At 32.9% G+C, this 22,299-nt stretch overlaps 1 protein-coding gene across 1 annotated transcript; it reads right to left on the bottom strand.

Moving 5' to 3' along the window:
- Positions 1-2,310: 2,310 nt before the first annotated feature.
- Positions 2,311-4,559, bottom strand: LOC130747475 (3-ketoacyl-CoA synthase 4-like). Its single transcript, XM_057600424.1, has one exon. The coding sequence runs from the start codon at positions 4,027-4,029 to the stop codon at positions 2,515-2,517; it is 1,515 nt and encodes a 504-aa protein (XP_057456407.1). The 5' UTR covers positions 4,030-4,559; the 3' UTR covers positions 2,311-2,514.
- Positions 4,560-22,299: the final 17,740 nt, after the last annotated feature.

Genomic DNA, 22,299 nt, shown 5'->3' with positions numbered 1-22,299 from the left:
CCCCACATCCATCATCTAGAAACTGAGAATCATTCAAATGAAGATGTGGACAGGACGAGGTGCTTCAAATTTCATGGGACTGACCAAGTGTTATTGCAATAACTGTTAATTGTTAACAATAATCACTGTTAATTGTTAGCACACTAAGCACTAACAAGTTGACCAAATAATTTTTCCATTTGCAATAGTACCTATTAAAATATAATATGGTGACCCTAATGCGGACCACTTTTAAAGTGGTTTAATTTTAGACCATTTTTTTTAACCTACTATAACAGGTCAACACATCTTTTTTTAAAGATATTTAATATATGACAAATTTTTAATGATTTTTTTTCTTAAAAAATATAATGTATTGACCTGCTATACCAAGTCAAAGTAGGTGGTGTAAAATTACACCACCTAAAAATGGTGCATATTAGGTTCTCCCCTATTTTTTAAGGGGAAATGTTACTTACACACCTCTTATAGAGGTGGAAGAGGTGGAATGAGGAGAGATAGGAAGAAAAGAAAAAGTAAGAGAGAGAAAGTATGAGATGTGATAGATGATAAGAGAAGAGAGATAGAAACAAAAATAGGTGAAAATGAAGTGTTTAAAAAATGAGGTGTGTATATATCATTGTTGATTTTTTAAGTGGATTTGGGGCCGGATAAGTATGTGATTAGAAATTGAACATCCAATCACTTGTTTAAGGAACGAACTATTGAACCACTATATCAAACTCACTCACTTGATTGTTTCAAATTTCACATAAAAATACTAATTAATATGTTTGGATAATTGGTGCCAAAGATTTTTAAAATTTACTTTTGAGAAAAAAAATGAGCAAAAAGAATTGAGAAAAAGTACATTTTTTTTTTTCATTTTAAGTTGTAATTCAACGCACACTAAGCATGGACTCTTGGGTGAGGCTTTATTTGGTTGAAGGGAGGGAAATAGGGAAGGATAGAAAACACGGAATTCGATGTGTGAATTTAGACTATACCTTAATCTAAATTCACACCTCGAATTCCGAGTTTTCTTTCCTTCCCCCTTTTCTTCTCTCCAACCAAACAAAGCATAAGCAATTTGGTTAAAATAACAACACAGATGATGAATTTTCGTGCTAACTCAGATATTAAAGGTAGAAACTTGAGTTTTCTACAAATCAATCATAAGGAGCATTGTTTATTTAAACTAGACAAACTTACAAAAGGAGTCAAGTCACTTAAAATTGAAGATTCGAGTTGCCTATTGATGAATTTTAGGTCTTAATGTTGATGCAAATTATAATATTAAAAGGGGTTTGTATCTTACTGAGAGACAAGAAGAATTAAATATTCAAGTACCATCAAATTATCTATCCACTTAATTATTCAAGCTGAAAAGGCTCATCAAGCTCCTCAATAATTACATTGATTATATCACAGATTCAATATTATCATGGATTTGACCAAGACCAAATATTAAAGCTGAGACTAACAATTAACAAATGTAGGCACAAAGGACAATGAAACAGAACACCCCATTTGGTATGGCATCATAAAAGCTAACAAACACTTCGTGTGGTAGAACGCATCAAGCGCTGCAGCACTGAAAAGAAAAGAATAAGATTTCCTTTTTCAAAAAGTGCTGTTTGCAAAGGCTGGCCATGTGCTTTTTCACAGCAGTATCTACCACACTCATAATTGGGAAATTCTTAGCTTAACATGTGGGTATAAGATAAGATACTTTAATACTCTCTCGCAGCTTCTTGCTTTTCCATACTCATAATTGGGAAAAAGATGGAAAAAGATATGATGCTCATGCTTCAATGAATTGGCAATACTATTCATCTGGACTTTTCTCATCTGCTTTACATTAAAGTTCCAACAAAGTTCTGTTTTTGGCAAGCAAAATTCTGTAGCTGTAACCAAATTAAAACATCTACATTTGCAGCTTTTATTAATTTAGTAGGCTGTATTTGGATAATTGTTACCTAACTCTTATTATTTATTGAAATGAAAGTTTATTTATATTGCATTTAACTAGTATTCAAACACAAGCTAACTGCATGTTTGGAAACGTTCGAAGTGTGAAACCAAGATTAAGGTGAACAAAAGCAAAAACTAAGGGAAGTTGTTTCATTCTACCATGACTTTCGATTCTTCATATTTTTCAAACAAGCTTCAAAACATGCACTTAGATGTGTTGCTTTTGTTGTATGCGTATGTTTTAATGCATATTTAGATATACCGTGGAAAATCACTATGAAGCCAAAATGCACTCTACAATGTGATTTTTGCTTCAATGTGTGATTTTCTCACTCTACTTAATCAAGGAAAACTCAATCATATCAACACTACCATTGATAATAATTTACCCAAGACAATGGTTTAACAACAATAGTCAGGGTTCAGAGCTCAAGCAACCAAATATGCATGAAGTAACTGTGAATGAATTCCAAATATGAAACAGCATACCCACCCCTGAGCCAATAAATTTGGAAACAAATGAAGACCCTCTAACTCATCATAACAGAAAACTACTATCAGCTAAGCAAGTACAATATCAACTGGGTACCTATCAATGCAATCTTCCCATGGACTCTTGGGTGAGGCTTTCACATGTTTCAAAGCCTGCCACACAGCACTGTTACACTTGAACCCACTTCCAAATGCAATCTGCCAGACTCTATTTCCCTTCCTCATCCTTCCCTTTGCCTCAGTGTAAGCCAACTCATACCAAATTGAGCTTGAAGAAGTGTTCCCAAACCTATGCAGTGTCATTCTAGAAGCCTCAACATGCCCAGGCAGAAGCTGAAGATTCTTCTCAAGCTCATCAATCACAGCCCTGCCACCAGCATGGATGCAGAAATGATCAAAAGCAAGCTTGAAATCAGGAATGTAAGGCTTGGCTTTTGCATTGAACACCTTCTTAACAATCAAAGTAGCAAAAAACAGAAGCTGCTCGCTCACTGGAAGCACAAGAGGACCCAAAGTTGTGATGTTAGTCTTCAAAGCTCCACCAGCAATAGCCATGAGATCCTTTGACAAAGAAACACCAGTTTTCCCAGCTTCATCTTGCTCCTGATAAACACACCTGAATGCTTTATCATCAGCACCCTTATGAGTCCTCACTACATGAACAAGCTTATACTTCGCTCGAAATTTATCCGAGGCCTTATTCGATAACAGAACCGCAGACCCGCCAACACGAAACAAACAATTGGGAATCAACATAGATTTCTTGTTCCCAAAGTACCAATTCTGAGTAATATTCTCAGTGCTAACAACAACAGCATAAGTGTTCCTATGAACCTGAAGCATGTCTTTAGCAAGATCAATAGCAATCACACCAGCACTGCAACCCATTCCCCCCAAGTTGAAACTCCTAATGTTACCCCTAAGCTTGTACTTGTTCACAATCATAGCAGAAAGCGAAGGTGTAGGGTTAAACAAACTGCAATTCACAACAAGAATTCCAATGTCCTTCGGCTTGATCTTCGTGTTAGCGAAGAGATTATCAAGCGCACCATACATAACCTGCTCTGCTTCTTCCCTCGCCGCCGCCATCGACGGCGTCGGAGGGATATGATGCATGGCTTCAGGGACATAGGTTTCTTCACCAAGCCCAGAACGTTCGAGAATCTTGCGCTGAAACTCGAGAGAGGAATCGTCGAAGTCGCCGGTGAGCTTGGAATGGTCCATGAACTGTGTGAATTTGACGCTGAGATTTGAAGGGGGTTTGTAGCAGGAGTAATCGATGAGGTAAACGGATCTGGGTCGGGACATGATGTAGACGGTGGATCCGAAGACGAGGATGCCGGAGCAGATGATGACGCTGACGAGATTGTACTTGAGGTGGAGCCAGAGATGGTGGAGATCCACCGGGTTCATCTGAGAGGCTTGGACGATGATGATGGACATGAGAGGAATCAAACAGAGGGTTAGAAGGTGAGTGATGAGGTAATGGTAGCCGAGTTTGACGTACTTGAGATTCACGCTCTGGAGGAAATCCGGTAACCGCCGCGTCTGGTGGATCTGAACGCCGTCGACGTCGTTATTCATGGTGGTGGTGGAAATTTGTTCAGATTCAGAATTGGGATCTGATGTTTTTGAATTTTGATGAGGGTAAGAGAGTGAGTGAGTGAGTGAGTGAGAGAGAGAAAATAAGAAAGTGTTGTTTGGTTGTAACTGTAATCTGTAACTGCAAGTCTGCAACTAGTGCAACAACCAAGAGAATGGACCACGTTGTTGTTAGGGGAAGGGAAGGGGTGTGTTGGAAAAGGTGAATTTCTTGTTAGCTATGCGCACGAACGAACGCACCCTCTCTCTCTCTTTCTCTCTCTTTGGATTGCATGCGGTGGTGGTGGTGGTGGTGGTGGTGGTGGTGGTGAAAGAGAAGAGAGGGGGTGGAGGTAACCACCGTGGGGAGTGGGAAGAGGGGTGTTTGTTTGGTTGGTTGGTTGGTTGTGAATTGTGAATTGTGAATGTGGGGAAATGAAAGGTGTGGAGGAAGGAAGTTTGAATGGGGAAAAAGAGGTGGCGGTCAAAGCAGAGCAATGTGATGAAATTCAGCGTCTTGACTTTCTAACTGACACCAGCTGTATTTGGGTTTTGTTTTCCTCCACTTATTCTGGTTACTTCGTTTTCCCGCATTAAAAATATATATTCACTTTAATTGAAAACTCGTAGTATTTTTAATACACCGAATATCTCATATGAAATTCAAGTTTCAACATATATTAATTAATAAGAACTAGTGTTTTTTTACCCGCGCGTTGCACGGGGAATATGTCTATTGTATTTGATACATCAATTAATCATGAATGTGATTATGTGAGTTCGTTTTTCGTTATTATTTTTTAAATTCTAACTTATCTATGTTTTTTTTAACTTGTTCCCAATATGTGATCTTCTATTTCCCTATTAATTCTCCTTTAATTGTCTATTTTTCTCCCTCAATTTCGTTACTCTCTCTTTTCTCTCATCTAATATTTTAAATTTTCGGTTTCCCTATATCTTTTTCCTATTTCCCCATTAATTGTCATTCTCCCCCTCTCTCGTAATCCCTTCTTTCAAATTCCCCTTTCTCCCATTTATTTTTCTATAATAATTTCTTATTTCTGGAATTATTAAAACCTTTCATTTTCTTAAACATTTGAAAACCAATCAAATAAAATATTGTAATATTCTTCGTATCCGTCAAATAATAACTGCTTTATTTCCCCAAAATAATTAAACAACCTAAATCAATAAATTTTCCTACGCCTATAATTCAACATATTTTCATTACAAAGAATGCCTCAAAAATCCAGTGAATCATAATTCTCCACAAATCTCAGCCAAGTCCATGTTTGTACATTTACAAAATCTACAGACAATGACAAATCAAAATTGACCAAAATCTATCATCCGATATGCTAAATTTCACTTCCACTTATATTAATAAAAGAGATATTTCCCACAACCTTCCCATTTCTTGTCTCATCTCAATCATAGCTCCACTTGCTCTCTTTCACCTCAACATGCTTCTTTACCGCCAGATGTAAGATAGAATGCAACATGGCCAACTCCTCGTTAGCATTGAGGAATGGTGTGCTTCTCTTTTGGTTAATGCAAGTTTTCTCTTATGCTTCTTCTACTTTGTCCTTTGACCTTCTTCAAATAAATAAATACTCTTAGTGTTTACTTTTAAGATGGGCAAGTTCTAAAAGATAGAAAATATGAGGAGATTTTAGATATCCGTAGAAGTAAAACAAACAAAGCAGATCCCACCAAATCTACAGAAAGAAACAACTATTGCATTCGAGTTTCTACCACATATAGCGGACATCTAGACCAGCTGATAGAGTTCCTGCAACAAAATCAGCATTGGAATCATCTCCCAAATAAACTAAGAATATTTCTTCAAGTCTGCAAAGCCAGAGTAGTTGGACTAAACAAAAACTAAAATCAAATTCAGTGTCCAATATGCTTTCCTCAAATAAAATGTGAATCAAGTCCATATGGTTTCATCCTATCTTTTCTTGTAGAAAAAAAAAAACAAAACCGAGCAAACCCACTCAGAAAAACAAAAAAAATTCCAACAAAATATATTTTCTCATACAATTAGAAAAGGGAAGAATTGCATATCTAAAGAACTTCTGCAAATCACAGCGAGTCATCAAAAGAGAAATACAGAGGGAGAACCACATATTGCATACGTCCTCACTTTCTACAACTTGTTCAAAGATGCAATACTTCTTCGTAAGAAAAATCACACATTACAAAACCACAGATAAATTGGCCCCTTGTTTTAAAGTAAAAGAGACATACCAAAAAAACGTACTTCAGTCAGATGGTTCATGGCCAGTGCCACCACCCACATACTCAAATCCTTGTATCAAACTCTTTAAAGTACAACAAAAAAACAAATAGCAAATTCAGGCCTGGGCGCACTTATCACAGTAGATTACAATAACAAAAAACTCAAAGCAAACTAACTAATATAGAAATTGAAAAACATAACACTAAAGATTCGAATAATCAATTCACAAAAACCCTTAAATTAAGAAAAATTCACCCTTAGACAAAAACCCCAATCTCCAATTCATGAACTATGTCTAATCTACGTAGTTTCCACCACTCCTCACATCAGCAACTGCATGGGTTGTATGAGAGCAGTTTCTCAAGCATTCCTTCTCACACTGTTCGAAGAAGTGTCTCTCGAAACTCGGAAGACTCTAATCCAGAGATTTCTGATATGAACCCAACATGAAACGCAAAAATAAGAAAATGCTCAAGTTTTTACTTAGCACATGCATTTGACACCAAATTTTGACGGGGCCTATCAGCATAAAACACACACTTCTGATATTTGCTCTAATGTGTGATAATCAGCACTGGAGTACAATTGTGCTACTAATCAAATCGAGTGAATCAGATTCATATCATAAGTTACAAAAATCAAAGGCACATTTCAGTCAAGTGAAACAAAAAAATGATATAATGCCTCTCATGTGAACACCCCAAAAAATTATCAATATATGTGAGAAAAGAACAAAATAATTCTCCCATCCAAACTCATAATTCCCCCATCGAAAATAATTCTATCCATAGGATCAACTATCAAGTATCAAGACAGGTTAATTCATAAGTTATGTAATACCAAAAGTAATTGTGGTTACTTCACCAATGAACTCATACTAAAAATGAATTTAAATTGAACTTAAGGAAATATGTAGAGCAAAGTAAGATATGTCACCCAATTGGCGTGCTAAAACATGATTGATTATATGTAAAGTTGATGAGTTTCAGGGAAAGATGAACCAACCTTAAGAATGGGCTAGACATGCTCATGAAGATTAAATATGAGCTCTTCAAAAGCTTTCATCAATTTGAGTGACCTGTGCATCATAAAAGAAATAATCATCAACCTTGCTTCTTCGTAATAATCAAACCTGGAACCGAATCAGGAATATTGGCTACGTTTCAGACCCTAAGGAAGTTTTAAAGGAAAAAAACTGAATTAATTTTTGAAATCAAAGAAACTTAATCACAATATGCACAAAAATCTTCGTTGGAGGAAGGCGCAATCTTAGATAATTAGGGCAAATCTTTTAAAATTTTAATATTTTATGAAAAAGTTTCTCAGATTTAAAATTACCTTTAAAAAATCTGTTTCAAGATTTGTTATGAAAATAAATTTAGGTGAAGAAAAATTTTGTTTTTAGAGTATGAATTAAATTTTTTGGTGTTTTTATTTAATTCAGAATTTTATGAGTTTTTATTGTGATTTGGTATATTTTTGATAGTTTTTATTAATTATTTTTAGAGTATTAATTAAATTTTATGTTTTTTTATTTAATTAAGAATTTTATGAGTTTTTGTTGTGATTTGGTAGTTTTTATTAATTAATTTTTATGATATTTTTATTGAATTTTAGTTTTTTATTTAATCTAGGTAAATATTAGATAATTAGGGCAAATCTTTTAAAATTTTAATATTTTATGAAAAATTTCTCAGATTTAAAATTACCTTTAAAAATCGGTTTCAAGATTTGTTATGGAAATAAATTTTAGGTGAAGAAAAAGTTTATTTTTAGAGTATTAATTAAATTTTACGGTATTTTTATTGAATTTTCGGATTTTTATTTAATTCAGAATTTTATGAGTTTTTATTGTGATTTGGTAGATTTTGATAGTTTTTATTAATTAATTTTTATGGTATTTTTTTTAATTTTTTTACTTTATCTAGGGTAAATCTTAGACAATTAGGAAAAATCTTTAAAATTTTAAAATTTTATGAAAACTTTTCTCAAATTTAAATCAAAATAGGTCAAGAATAATTTGATTTTGATATAAAATATGTTAAAATTTTATTTAGTAATTAAGTGTGACACATGTCAACATAAGAGAAAAGAATTAATCTGGGAGTGACACCTCATCAAATAGGCCTGAAAATTAATCTGGGAGTGACACCTCATCAAATTGGACTGATGGAAGTTCTTCTTTTATAATATATATTGATGATATTGATATTGATTATTATTATTATTATTATTATTATTATTATTATTATTATTATTATTATTATTATTATTATAATTATTATTTGAGAATATATTAACAAATTAACTTAAGCTACAGCTTTCAAACTCACTCTTTTAAAAAAAAAGTTTGGGATATATTAATTAATACTCTAAAAATAAATAATAAATAAATTAAGATAAAATCAAGAAATAAACCACCTAAATCCTAATCAAATCTAAAATTTAAAAATGTATTTTTTTTACTCTAAAAATAAATAAAAAATAAATTAATATAAAATCAAGAAATAAACAACATAAATCCGAATCAAATCTAAAATTTTAAAATGTATTTTTTTTATGAGAATTAATCTGAGAATGACACGTTTTTTTTTTCCAATTAGTGAATATTCTGCACCCTAGAAGATTTTCTTTTCCTCAATCCTTTTGCTTTTGATTAAGAAGAGAAAAGCAGGAATCATTGAAGCATATGACATCTTACAATTAGTTGAAGAACAAAATCAATTCATGAAGAAGATTGAAACAGAAACCCAAAATGAAGTCTTGAAGAACAAAATACTCTCCTTCAACAATTTGAAAGGACTGTGGTGAAAGAATTGTATTTAGTGTATTTGTGAATCTTGGGGTGGAACCCTTGTGAAACAAAAAATCAAAGGCACATTTCACTCAAGAGAAACAAAAAATGGTGTATTACCCCATATGTGCGTACCCCAACAAGTTATCTATATATGTGAAAAAAAAACAAATATAATTCTCTCACCCAAAATAATTGTGGTTACTTCACCAATAAACTTATACTAACAATCAATTTAAATTGAACTTAAGGAAATATATAGAGTAAAGTAAGATAAGTCACCCAATTGACATACTAAAACATGAGTATATGCAAAACTAATGAGTTTGAGGAAAACATGAACCAACCTTAAGAATGGGCTAAACATACTCATGAAGATTAAATGTGAGCTCTTCATATGCTTTCATCAATTTGACTGACCTGTGCATCATTAAAAAAAAATTAGTAAGTTGTGCATCATTCACATATAGTGCAAATATTATGCTTATACACACAACTCAAACATGATGAATAAAAACGGGCAAAATTTGAGAAATTAATATGAATTCAGACTATCCTAAGTTTCGTAAATTTCTATAAATTATAACAAAATCTGGTTTAGAATGACTTCACACGCATGAATTTCTACAAACTATACTAAAACCTGGTTTAAAAAAATACAAAAGTGGAAGAAGAACAATAGAAAAAACATTACATCAGAATCAAAACATTACGTCTTCAACAATGATTAGTTAAAGGGTCTATGCAAAAATTTGTAAACTTTTGGATCAAAACACACAAAATATGTGAAATTTAAGAATCCAGGAATGAATTACGAACAAAGGATAAACTGAAATGGCACAAAATATGTGATAAACTCTTCTTCACGTAACATCATCTTACGGCATACCTCTGTCCTGATCGCGACATGTGGCAGAGGTAGAAATAGCAGTTATCAAATCTCTGTGTGTCTATGGTAGCTTTGTGGACCCTCAACACCAAATCAACTCCCTTTTCTTAGAATTAGCATTAAATAAATAATAAGATAAATTAAGATAAAATCAAGAAATAAACAACCTAAATCCTAATCAAATCTAAACTTTAAAAAGGTACTAAATAAAGATAGATAAAAACTACCAAAATCTAGCAAATCACAATAAAAAACTCATAAAATCATGAATTAAATAAAAATATGAAAATTCAATAAAAATACCATAAAAATTCATTTATACTCTAAAAGTAACTCAAAAATAAAATAAAATATTTCATGAAATTAAAATTAAATAAATAATAAATAAGGATAGATAAAAACTATCAAAATCTAGCAAATCACAATAAAAACTCATAAAATCCTGCATTAATTAAAAATCTGAAAATTAAATAAAAATTAATTATTATACTCTATAAATAAATGTAAAATAAAATAAAATATTTCCTGGAAGTAAAATAAAATAAATAATAAGATAAAATTAAGAAATAAACAACCTAAATCTTAATTAAATCTAAAATTTAAAAAGGTACTAAATAAAGATAGATAAAAACTACCAAGTCTAGCAAATCACAATAAAAACTCATAAAATTTTAAATTAATTAAAAATCCGAAAATTTAAGAAAAATTAATTAACATACTCTAAAAGTAAATCTAAAATAAAATAAAGTATTTTCTGAATTTAAAATAAAATAAATAATAAGATAAATTAAAATAAAATTAAGAAATAAACAACCTAAATCCTAATCAAATCTAATATTAATTAAAAAAGGTATTAAATAAAGATAGATAAAAACTAACAAAATCTAGCAAATCACAATAAAAACTCATAAAATCCCGAATTAATAAAAAATTCGAAAATTCAATAAAAATTAATCAATATATTCTAAAAATAAATTTAAAATAAATTAAAAGACGAAATCTTATCTTTTAAAATAATATCAATCAATTATTTTAGAATATATAAAATTAAAACATATATCAATTGAAAATTATATCTTCTAAAATAATATCAATTAATTAGGTTAGAATATATAAAATTAAAACATATATCAATTGAAAATTATATCCTCTAACAAATTGACACGTGGAATAATTTTTATGAGAATTAATCTGGTGCTGACACGTCACTAAGAATTAATCTGGTGCTGACACGTCACTATGAAAGTTCTTTTTTTCTAATATATATTGATGTGCGGGAAAGAAAATGTTTTCAACATATTAATAAATTTTATCTCATTCACACATAAAAATATAAGAAAACAAATATTTGAACCTGAACCATAACTCTTTCGCCCTTTGTTCCTCTCTTCAATCCTTATGTTATCTAATTCTTAGGGACAAATGATTGTGTGCTTACTTAGATTAAAAAAGATATTATTCTACCACTAGACCAAAAGATTAAAAAAAGATAAAATAGAGGTTTTTTTCTTTTCTCAAATAATTCATAAGTAATCATAAACATTCATAATTTTATGGGCTAGATCTTATGGTAATGGTATTTTCATAGACAAAAGCATACTTGGTCAGCACAGCCCATGATTTCCGCCTCCCATTCACGAAATACTATCCTCTAGCTATTACAAAAGGACATGTGAACATTATTTTTGGTCCAATGACCCTCAAAATGAGGGCAAAATATTATAAGTTTATAGTTCCAATAAATGAGAATGAGAACTATTTCATCTACCTTGTTTAAAATTTATAGATGTAATTCATTTTTTTTAAACATATTATAGTTATAATTCATATAGGATGTGGTTATAATCTCAAAGGGTGGGTAGATTAGGATTATCTTATGTTTCAGTTGACATGGTCATGTGATATGCAAAGATCATAATCCTAGTAAGTTTGACAACAATCTTCTTCCATTATCTCTAAATATGTGATGAATGCTTCGGCTAATGATCTTTCAAAAAAGATAATTTGTATTTTAGTAGTTATTGTTCATACCAATATAAGAGATATATGCCTCAAACTAAAGTGGCGACATTAATGTCGTCTCACCTCAGCTCCATTGTAGAGTATGATCGTTCGCTCACCATCCTCCGACTTTGAGTCATGGGTAACTGAAACAAAAAATGCAGGCTCTCAAGGTGATCTTAAATCCACCATTAATTTTTCATAATTTAATGGTTTGCAAGTTACTACATATACTTGTCAAAGATGCCAATTTGCGGTTAATGGCCTTTATCGATGCGCTAGTGATACTAATACTAATCTATATACATATGTAAAGGAGACTTGAGTATTTTGCATTAAATACATCAAGTAATTCCTACCTCTACATTAAAATACATTAAAAATAAAGAATTTCATTTGCAATAAATATATTAGATAATAAAATTAAAACTGAATATATTGTAATGTAAAAAACTATTCAACTACCAACATTAAATAATATATTTATAAACTTATTTATCTTCATTTTTATAATTATTTATATATTAATTATAAAATTTCCTATACATTTAAGTAAAAGCTAAATATAATGTGATAAAAAAATTTAAACATATGTACTTAAAATATTAATTATTCACCTCAAGTTGAGAAAAAAATTAATTTATATACAGTAATATATTTTATATAAAATAAATATATGAAATATCAGAAATAGTCAATGAATAAATGCTTTTTCGTAAAGATATATTTATAATTTTTTTTAATAGTTACATGTGTTGTTTAATATAGATTATAATTTTTTTTGTGTTATTTTATAAAATAATTTTACATACATAAAAAATTAATATATTATAATTATTTAAGTCTTTTAGAATAATCTTTTTATATACATTAAAAAGTGTATAGAGTATACACAAGATGATATTTAGAATAAAATTTTATTAAATAATATTTTTATATGGAAACATTATTTATAATTAAAATTAATTAATTTTATTAATTAAAAATTAGCAAATAGTTTTAAAATTAAAAAGCGCAGCAATAATTTATTAATAAATAATTTTTAAAAATATTTTTAAAATTAACATTATTAAGTATGACGTGGATGTAAAAAAGTATGACGTGTGTGTATTTTTTTCATAAATTTATTCAATTATAAATTTTGATCTATTATGTATTAGTAAAAAAGATCAACTTAAAGAAGTACAACAGGGAAAAATAATTAAGGCTAAAATTAAAAAAATAATTAATTTACTAAATAATATTTTAGAATATTAAAATTAAAATTTATTGTAATTATCAAAGTTAAAGCTAATTAATTGTTGATAAAAATTATAAGAAAATGTTGATATAATTTATTTGGTGATATTAAAACCTATTAATTGATTTAAAATATTTGAAATGCACTTTATAATTTATTGTATGTTTAAATAAATACATTTTTAAATTGTTAAAATTATTTCAATGGTAATTATTAAATTTGAATAGTATTAATTATTTACACAAAGAAAACTCTAATACTCATAATGAAATGTTTTAACACAATTATTTTTATTTTATAATAATTTATAAGTAAAAAATATTTAATATATATTTAATATTTTTATTTAAACTATAATAAATTTTATATAATAATGATAAAATTGTAAAAACACCCGTGCAACGCACGGGTTTTATATCTAGTAATATTAATAGGAAATCTATGGATGTTTACATATTGTCTTTCTCGCTCGAATATTAACGGAATTGCACTATATTACATATGTGATATATACATGGTAGTATGGTACAGACAGTTGTCACAAGTCACAAAATCAATTTCCTGAATTAAGATATTGGATCTTCTTTGATATGATATCTGTTTCCCATGTTTGGATGTGGAAAATGGAAATAGAGTAGGAGTCACGCTACCATGCATTGAAGAACCGCCCAAATGGAGGTAGCAATACCAATAGGCAATAGCAATTAGCAAGTACCAAGTAGGGGTAAATTAAATTTATCAAGAACCTGGAAGCAAGGAATTATATATTTCCCCTAATCCTGCATTAGCGATTATCATCATCGCCAAGGAATTTTCGCCAGAGACAATGACAACGTACAACGTAGATTTTTGTGGATTTTTTTTCACATGAAAATCACACACTTTTGGTCTTGATCTAAGGTGTACTTTTGGTAGTAGTGAAACTAATTCACCACCCACAACGCATTAAGCGGGATGAGCTCACTAATGAGGTTTTTTCCATTCATTGAAGTTCAGAATTAATTCCTTAATCACTTTCTTGAGAGATGAAATGTTGAACCACTACATTGATCAATTGGAATTTTTTTTTTTGTCTGCGCACAAGTGCTAACTTGTGTGAAATACACTAACAATCCCTCCTAACAAATTATTTTTCTAAAGTTTGATTTCGTGATCTCACTCTTACACAAATCTAGTTTATCTACCACTAAACTAACATATTCTTCCTTTCTTCTTTCATCCTACCTTTTGTGCAAGCATAAATACATATCATCATGATGCCTTGAACAATTTGTATCACTGACAAATAATTAAATTGGATCCCTAATTTTTTTTTTAATTCAATTAAGGTCAAATGTTGCCACAGCTCAATTTTATCCTAGTCACCGTTTCCACGTGGCTTTTTTTATTTTTTTTAATTATAAAAATTAATTAAAATTAAAATTTTAATTCCAAGTCAGTTATATAAGCAGGAAAAAAAACTTAATAAAATTCTAATCTAAATAAAATCCCTAATCTAAACATTAACCTAAACTAAACAAAATCAAATCCCTAATCTAACAATATCAAATACATAATCTAATTCCCCTCCAGCCCCAAATTCAACCCTTTTCATCCCCATCCCTCTTCTGCCCTAAATTGAAAACTCAGAAATTTATCCTCCTCTTCATCCTCATTTATCTTCAAATCACTAACACCAAACTAAATTAAAATTCCTAAGTGCCTAATTAACCCCAAAACCCTTAAATTAAAATCTCTAAATAACCCCAAACCCCTTAAAAAAACCTAAAGTAATCTAAAAAACACCTAAACCTAATGAATAAAAACCCAAGATCTGTAACCGAAAGAAGAAAAAAAACCGAAGATCCCTCATCTGGTTCATCATCTTCTTCCGCTTTCAACGACTGCAGCGAGAACGAGGAGTACAGATTCTTAACCTCTCCCTCCATTTTTTTATTTTCATCTAAAAAGTGGCTTCTGTTCCCTGTGTATGCTCTTAAGAAAACGTTACACTCTCGTTCCTGGTCTTACAACTGTAGTGTAAACCAAAAAACCCAGAAGAAGAACAATCAACTAAAAAATCCAGAAGAAGAAAAATGATGAATGGTCCCAAAAATCAAGAGAACAATTCCAGAAGAAAGATCCACCAAACCCAGATACCCACTCCAAAGTTGAACAATAGCAAACCCTCAGATCAGAAACATGGGTTGCTGCTTCCGAAGAGCTCGCAGGTTGAACACAAAATTAGGGATTTGGATCTGGATATGGAAGGAGAGGAAGGAGAAGAGGTGGTAGTCTTCAACAAAGCCACCACCGAACACATAAACCTACCCCACCCTCAGCAAACCAAACATCAGAAGAAAGAGATGAAGTGGATATGGAGAAAATTCATTCAGCTTCAGCTTCTTCCTTGAAAACCCCCTTATCCACACCACCCCTTGCCCAAAATCCCCTGTCGCCATAGCCATGGCGTTGAGATGCTATGCATGCTCTTTTTCATCATTTTTGTTGTTGAATGGATGGTGTGATAGTTAAGTGTAAGCATGGTGAGATTTAGGGGAAATATTTTGACTAAAATTTGGTTGGACTTGAACCACTAATTAGATGAATTGGGGAAATTAAAAACAATTTTTCAATTTGTGTAGATGAATTGAGGGAGATGATGAATTGGGGGGAGACAGAAGTCACAGAACGGAGAGCTCGATATATTACAGTAGGAAAAGCATTCATTTTTATGTATTATGAATGATGAATGATTATATTAGGGATTAGGATTGATTAGATTAGGTTTTTATTTAAATTAGTGATTTTATTTTATTTTTTCTGTTAAATAAATGAGTTGAAATTAAAAAAATAAAGTTTTATAATTTTTCAATTTAAAAAAAATAGAAATGCCACATTGAATGCTGACAATATTTGACCTTAATTGAATTAAAAAAAAAATTTAGGGACCCAATTTGATGAAAAAAATTTTCAAGTCCTAAAACTGATTCCCTTTGTAATTTCAGGAGTCATTTAACCCTTTAAGCCTAAAATTTATTAAATATTAAAATTATCACAATTCAAGTACATATAGATAGTCAATGATTCGAGACTCAATCATCCTCATGCGTCCATGTTTTTGGGTGTATTTGATGGTGTCCCATGCGTTCCACGCGCCAAATCTACCATACCATACTTCTAGCACGTTTATATAACATCAATTGTGAGCTCTAATATAGACATGTTAAATCCGCTAGTAATTGAATAAGCTACTTAATTTTGTTAATAATCATGTCACAAGACTCTGAGGCAAAATAAAATAGAATATGTTTCCGAATGATAGCTCAAATGATAAAAGCTATGTGATATATGAATTAGGTGAGGGAAATCCAGGATTCAATCCCCGAAGAATGTAATTTAATTTATCTTTGTATTCTATTGTAAAAAAAAATGTGAAAAAAAGAACAGATAAGAGGAATGATAATGAAGAAGGAGTTAGTTGGTTAATTTGATACAAGAGGCTAAAGTTAGTTAATAGTTATACTTAGTTTACCTTCTGTTTTTCTATTATATACACACTTCGTCATTAATTGTATATAAAAACTAATTAAATCGTTACTGATCATTAACTCAATACACAAGTCTCATTTTATTTCTCCAAGTTTCAATAGTTTGTTATGATATCAGAGTTTTTTGTAGCTCTCTTGAAACAAAGAGCTCAGTTGTGTTTTTAATTTTCTTTCTAGGTAATCACGACATAAGTTATTGTCCCTTTTCATATCTCTCTCTATCTCTAGTACACTCAAATAAGTAATATTGTTTCTTTCACACCTCTAATAGAGGTGAAATGAGGTGAGAGATAGAAAGAAAAGAAAAAGTAAGAGAAAGAAAGTATGATATGTGATAAATGATAAGAGTAAAGAGAAAGAAACAAAAATATATGGAAATGAAGTATTTAAAAAATGAGATGTATATATATCATTATTTTGCTCAAATAAGACACGGATTTTGTGAGTAAGCAACTATCAGACATAGTTATAAAATGAGATTACTTGTTTATAAAGGAGACTAAACTTCGTAAACAAGTGAAAATTATAAGATTAGATTAGAAAAAAAATTAGAGAAAAAGAATGATACACTGACAGTGTAAATTTTTTTTACACCGTTAATAAATCAGATTGAAAGTATGTATCTTAAATTAAATAAAAAATAGATTTTCTCATATCCTTGAAATCTGATTTGTTGACGGTGTAAAAGAACTTTACATTGTCGGTGCATAGAAATTAAACTCAAAAAATTATATGCCAAAATTAAATTAATAAAAAGCACAAGGATCTTTATACATAAAAAAGAAGAATAATGTTTCATTCACACTTCTATTTGAGGTGGAGAGATGTGGGATGAGGAGAGAGATAGGAAGAAAAGAAAAAAAATAAGAGAGATAAAATATGATATGTGATGGATAATAAAATGAGATATATAGAAATAAAAAGAGGCAGAAATAAAGTGTTTAAAAATTGAGGTGTGTATATATCATTATTGAAAAAAGAGTAAGCAGAGAAAGTTTCAAACATAAGTGTCCTACCCTTCCTATTACTAATAAGCCATCAACTCATCAAGTGACGAGAGTCACAAACTGATAAAACAAAAGCAAACAAAACAAATAATGAGATTACATAGCCTGTCATTTCCTCTCATTTGATAGGCAATTTACAGGTTCTCCCTTGTCATAATAGTTTTTTTTTTTGAAATGATCATAAAAGTTAATTGCAGTAGTTAATTTTTGTTTTTGTACAATGTTGTAGTTAGTTTGTACAAAGTAATAACTTCGTTCGGGCTTAAGGCCCATTTTTTTAAGATGTATGCATATGTTGGTCTGTTGTCCTGTAAAATAACATTAATGTTGACCAAAAAAAATAATGAATGGATGAAAGTTCCCCCCTGTTCCGTACTAGGGAGTTCTGACGTCGGAAACTGACAGAAAGTAAACCCTAGCAGAGTACTAAAAATATCACAAAAGGAATATTCTCATTAAATGTTTGAAAGGTACCTTTTACAAGGGGTTGACCTCTCCTTTTATAGAGGGAATGATCATAACATGGACTGTCACTGTACTTGGGCCTGATAACCGGGGCCCAAGCCTCTATACATATAAGACAAAACTAAAGGAATCTTCCAGCTGGCGCGTGGACTCATCCAGAAGACGGGCGGGCTTCGACGTTGTTCCATAATCCCGCCATGGCTGCTTTCGTTCATCTAAATGCTTGATTTGGGCGGGAATAAGGGATACTTATATCCCGCCCAGTCCACATGCCCCCAAGACATGAGGCTTAAGTAAGTTGAGTCGAAATGTCTTTATACGTTGCTTCGTCGCCTACCTTTATCATTTACTTCGTTCTTCTGATAATTGTGTCGCCGTTCTTTCACTTGTGTAGGTGTCCCGCCCAGTCCACATGCCCCCCCAAGACATGAGACTTAGGTTCCTTGAGTCGAGACGTCTTTACAGTGTATCGCCATTCTTTGTAGTCATGGGTCTGTCGTCACATTCTTGCTTATGAATTCTCGCCATTTTCATGCTCCTTTATATGTCGCCATTCTTTATCTTTGTCGATATCTCGCCGTTATCACACCTGTCAAACACGTCTTTTCAACTGACGCACGTATCCTTCTTTTCCGGGATTTTGCCATCATTTGCCATAAATGCAGTTGTGCGTCTCGAGGAGTTACGTCTTTTCAAAGTCATGGAGTCGCCTGAAATGAATAACTTGTTTCGAGATTCCAATAACCACCCTCTTTTCCCCTTTTACTGGACAAAAAACCCTCGCCGAAAAATATCCGTTTCATACGACGCCTTGGATGAATCCGAGCAAGCCGTCGCCGATTACCTCCGCACCTTACCAGTGATCTCTGGTCATGACTTGATTGAAGCGTCGAAATCCGGCACTTTAAATCAATTTTTTAGTAAGTTTATAATTTTTGCACAACTTGTTTTTCTTTTTGTTTATGTACCTCGCCTAATTGATGTTTTCCATGCAGCCACGATGGGAAAAAGCAAGGTTGATGCCAACCCCCTCAAGATGAAGGAATACCTCGCCCAGTCTGCTGCGGCGGCGAAGAAAAGGGCCGCCGAGACTGAGCAAAAGAAAAAGAATGAAGGTACTTCGGGCTCTGATAACGTCAGGGACCCAAAGCGCCAAAAAACTTCGAGCGCTGCTGGTGTTAAACCTCTTCACCAATCAACTCTTGACCCAAAAGGTCGTCCGACTGAGAAAAAGAAGGGGCATGACAATGTCCCGCCACATCAAGCGGATTCAGGCGCACTGATCAACCACCCTTCAACTCCATTCGTCCAAGCTGGCCCTAGCTCAGCTATTGGTGGCGAGGCTCCTCCCCCTTTGCTGAACCTAACCTATCTGATCCTCGCTTCAACGGATTGGATTTTATGAATCGTACCTTTGACAACCGGATTCACAAGGATGTTTCCGGTCAAGGCCCTCCCAACATTGCTTCTGTGGCGATCCATCATGCGCTCTCTGCCGCCAGTACTGTGGCGGGAATGGCTCAGTGCGTGAAGGAGTTGATAGCAACCAAGAACCGTTATGAAAAGAAGGTGGCTGACTATAAGACTGCCTATGAGCAAGCAAAAGCCGATGGTGAGACCGCCAACTGTAGCACCCCGATTTCGGTGGCGTCACTTTAGTAACTCAAAAATAAAATAAAGCGGAAAAGCAGGTTTTTTTTTTTTTTGTTTTGTTCAAATAAAAAGACTTGTCGAAATAAGGTCTCAACCCAATCGCAATTAACAGCGATTAATATACAAAATAAGCACAGCCCTTGCTGCAACTAAAAACATCGTCACGAGTGTCCTCAAGTGACGGAAAGTAATATTAAGTAATTGAAAGTAGTGCCCGCGGGCAAATAAGTGCGGCTCATAGTCAGAGTCACAAGCTTTATAACTACAGTCCTCCAAGAAAATAAATTAGCCCCAAACGGCCTCCAAAAGACTTCCTACGCCCGACAAACTCCCTGTGATCCTCATGGAAGAGAATCACACAAAAAGCTAATAGTCGGGAACCTACCCTACCCCAAAATACAACTGATGAATCAGAGCTATGACCATGACAACCAAAATCAGTAACTCTAACCACCCATATCCTACACCACTATCTTCGACCCTCATCTGATCTTCCATGAAGTCCGGGTCCACGTCGAAGGCTCAGTAGTAGTCATTTCGCTCCGGGTCCTCCCCGAACGACGAACCTTCTTGAATCATCTGTTGAACGTCTGGCAGCAGGCCGACCGCCCAAACACAAACATACAAACAAAGCCACGGCGCTAGGGTCAACTCACGGAATATAGTAGATAATACAAACAGCATGTGAAGAATAAGGGGGTATGTATATATATATGTTGTATATATATATTTATATGTTCTGTATTGCCTACCCTAAGGTATATACTTAGCATGTTATCAAGGCTCTAATAACAATTCAATGAATAATATCTCAACAATACAATAAGCATTATCTCAACAATTCCATATTGGGCGCATGTATGCATGCAATGTCAATTCAAACGTTGATCCCAAAAATAGGCATGTCAAGTCGATCCAACCCATTGGGTCGAACACAAGGACTCGCACACGCAGTAAATGACAACGCCAAGTCGGTTCTCTCATTAGAGTCGAACATACAGACGTTGCGCGCTATTAATGACTATCGCCGAATCGATCCAATCCCTCGGATTGAATATAAGGATCCGCACGTGTCGAAATATTATCGCTGAATCGGTCCAATCTCTCGGATTGAACTCACGGACTCACGCGAGTTTATATGGCGATGGCTGAATCGATCCAATCCATCGGATTGAATATAAGGATTCACGCGTGCCCGAGTGACTACCGCCGAATCGATCCAATCCCTCGGATTGAATATAAGGATTCACGCGTGTCAAACGATTATTGCCGAATCGGTCCAACCCGTCGGGTTGAACATAAGGATTCGCGCCCGTTAAGCCGAAGATAATGTCGATTATGCGACAAAATGAATTAATCAAAAGAAGAAAGAATGAACTTGGAACTCATAGTTCCCGGCTAAACTTTAGATAGCCAAACAATAAACTGCTCATCGAGCGAAGAGTACCGAAATACTTGGAAACTTATAATTTCCGGCTAAACTTTAGATAGCCAAACAATAAACTGCTCATCGAGCAAAAGAGTATCAACATACTCGGAAACTTGTAAGTTTCTTCTAAACTTGGACTCGGCGACCCTTCTCATCTTTCAAACTAATATTCAAGCTCCAAGCTCTTATCTAAGGTTGTTACCATTATTCAATGGTTTTAGAGATTGATTAATGTCTTATGAGTTTTCCTTGAGAAAATAGGTTTCTTTTAATCTTATAATACTTCCTATAAGTTTCAGGGATCCCATAATCCCAAACAATTCCTTGAGAAGGTCTCGATCCATTAAAACATAACAAGGTCCGAACTCCGTTCGTCCTTTCGAACTCTCTCAAAAATCTCATAAAATTCGGCATGACTTGCCCGTTATCCTCACTCATCAGTATCACAGATATAAGTGGAATAGCATAACTAAATCAGCGCAATCAGTAAGCATAAACAGCATATTCCAACACATCCTAGATTAACCAGCAAACGGCCGAAGCCTCTCAGAAAACATTTTTCCATAAAGCGATAAACAATATCCAAGCAATATTCAATATCAACACAATAACCCAGTCGAATTGATCGACGCCTACAAGGAAATAGCTAGTAAGTAAGTTGCCCTAACCTCGAGTTGTTCTAGTCTCGCGGTGCAGGTCTCGCTCACAAGCTTGTTCAGTCAAGCCCAAGGTTTCCACAAACGAACCTTAGAGCAAACAAAGCAGAAATCAATCAAATTAAGTCGACATAATCGAAACAATACTAACTAGAGTTAGACAAAGCTCAAGAAACTTCAGAGTACAACACTTAGGCACGAATGAAAGGGCTTTCCCCGAATGGATGAGTTTTGACTCGATTCAAGTTTTGTGCAAAAACACTTTATTCGCTAAAACGTGCATAACTCGAGCTACAGAACTCGGAATGACACGAAACCGGCGCCAAAATTTCGACAATTGAAAGAGCTACGCAATGGCTCAGGT

The sequence above is a fragment of the Lotus japonicus genome, chromosome 3 (assembly GCF_012489685.1).
Source record: "Lotus japonicus ecotype B-129 chromosome 3, LjGifu_v1.2".
NCBI classification, from domain to species: Eukaryota; Viridiplantae; Streptophyta; class Magnoliopsida; order Fabales; family Fabaceae; genus Lotus; species Lotus japonicus.
This window is presented reverse-complemented; position numbering and strand designations above follow the sequence as displayed.

Bases quoted from the DNA above. Each gene is read 5' to 3' on its own strand.
- LOC130747475 (XM_057600424.1), bottom strand. From the start codon at position 4,029: ATGAATAACGACGTCGACGGCGTTCAGATCCACCAGACGCGGCGGTTA.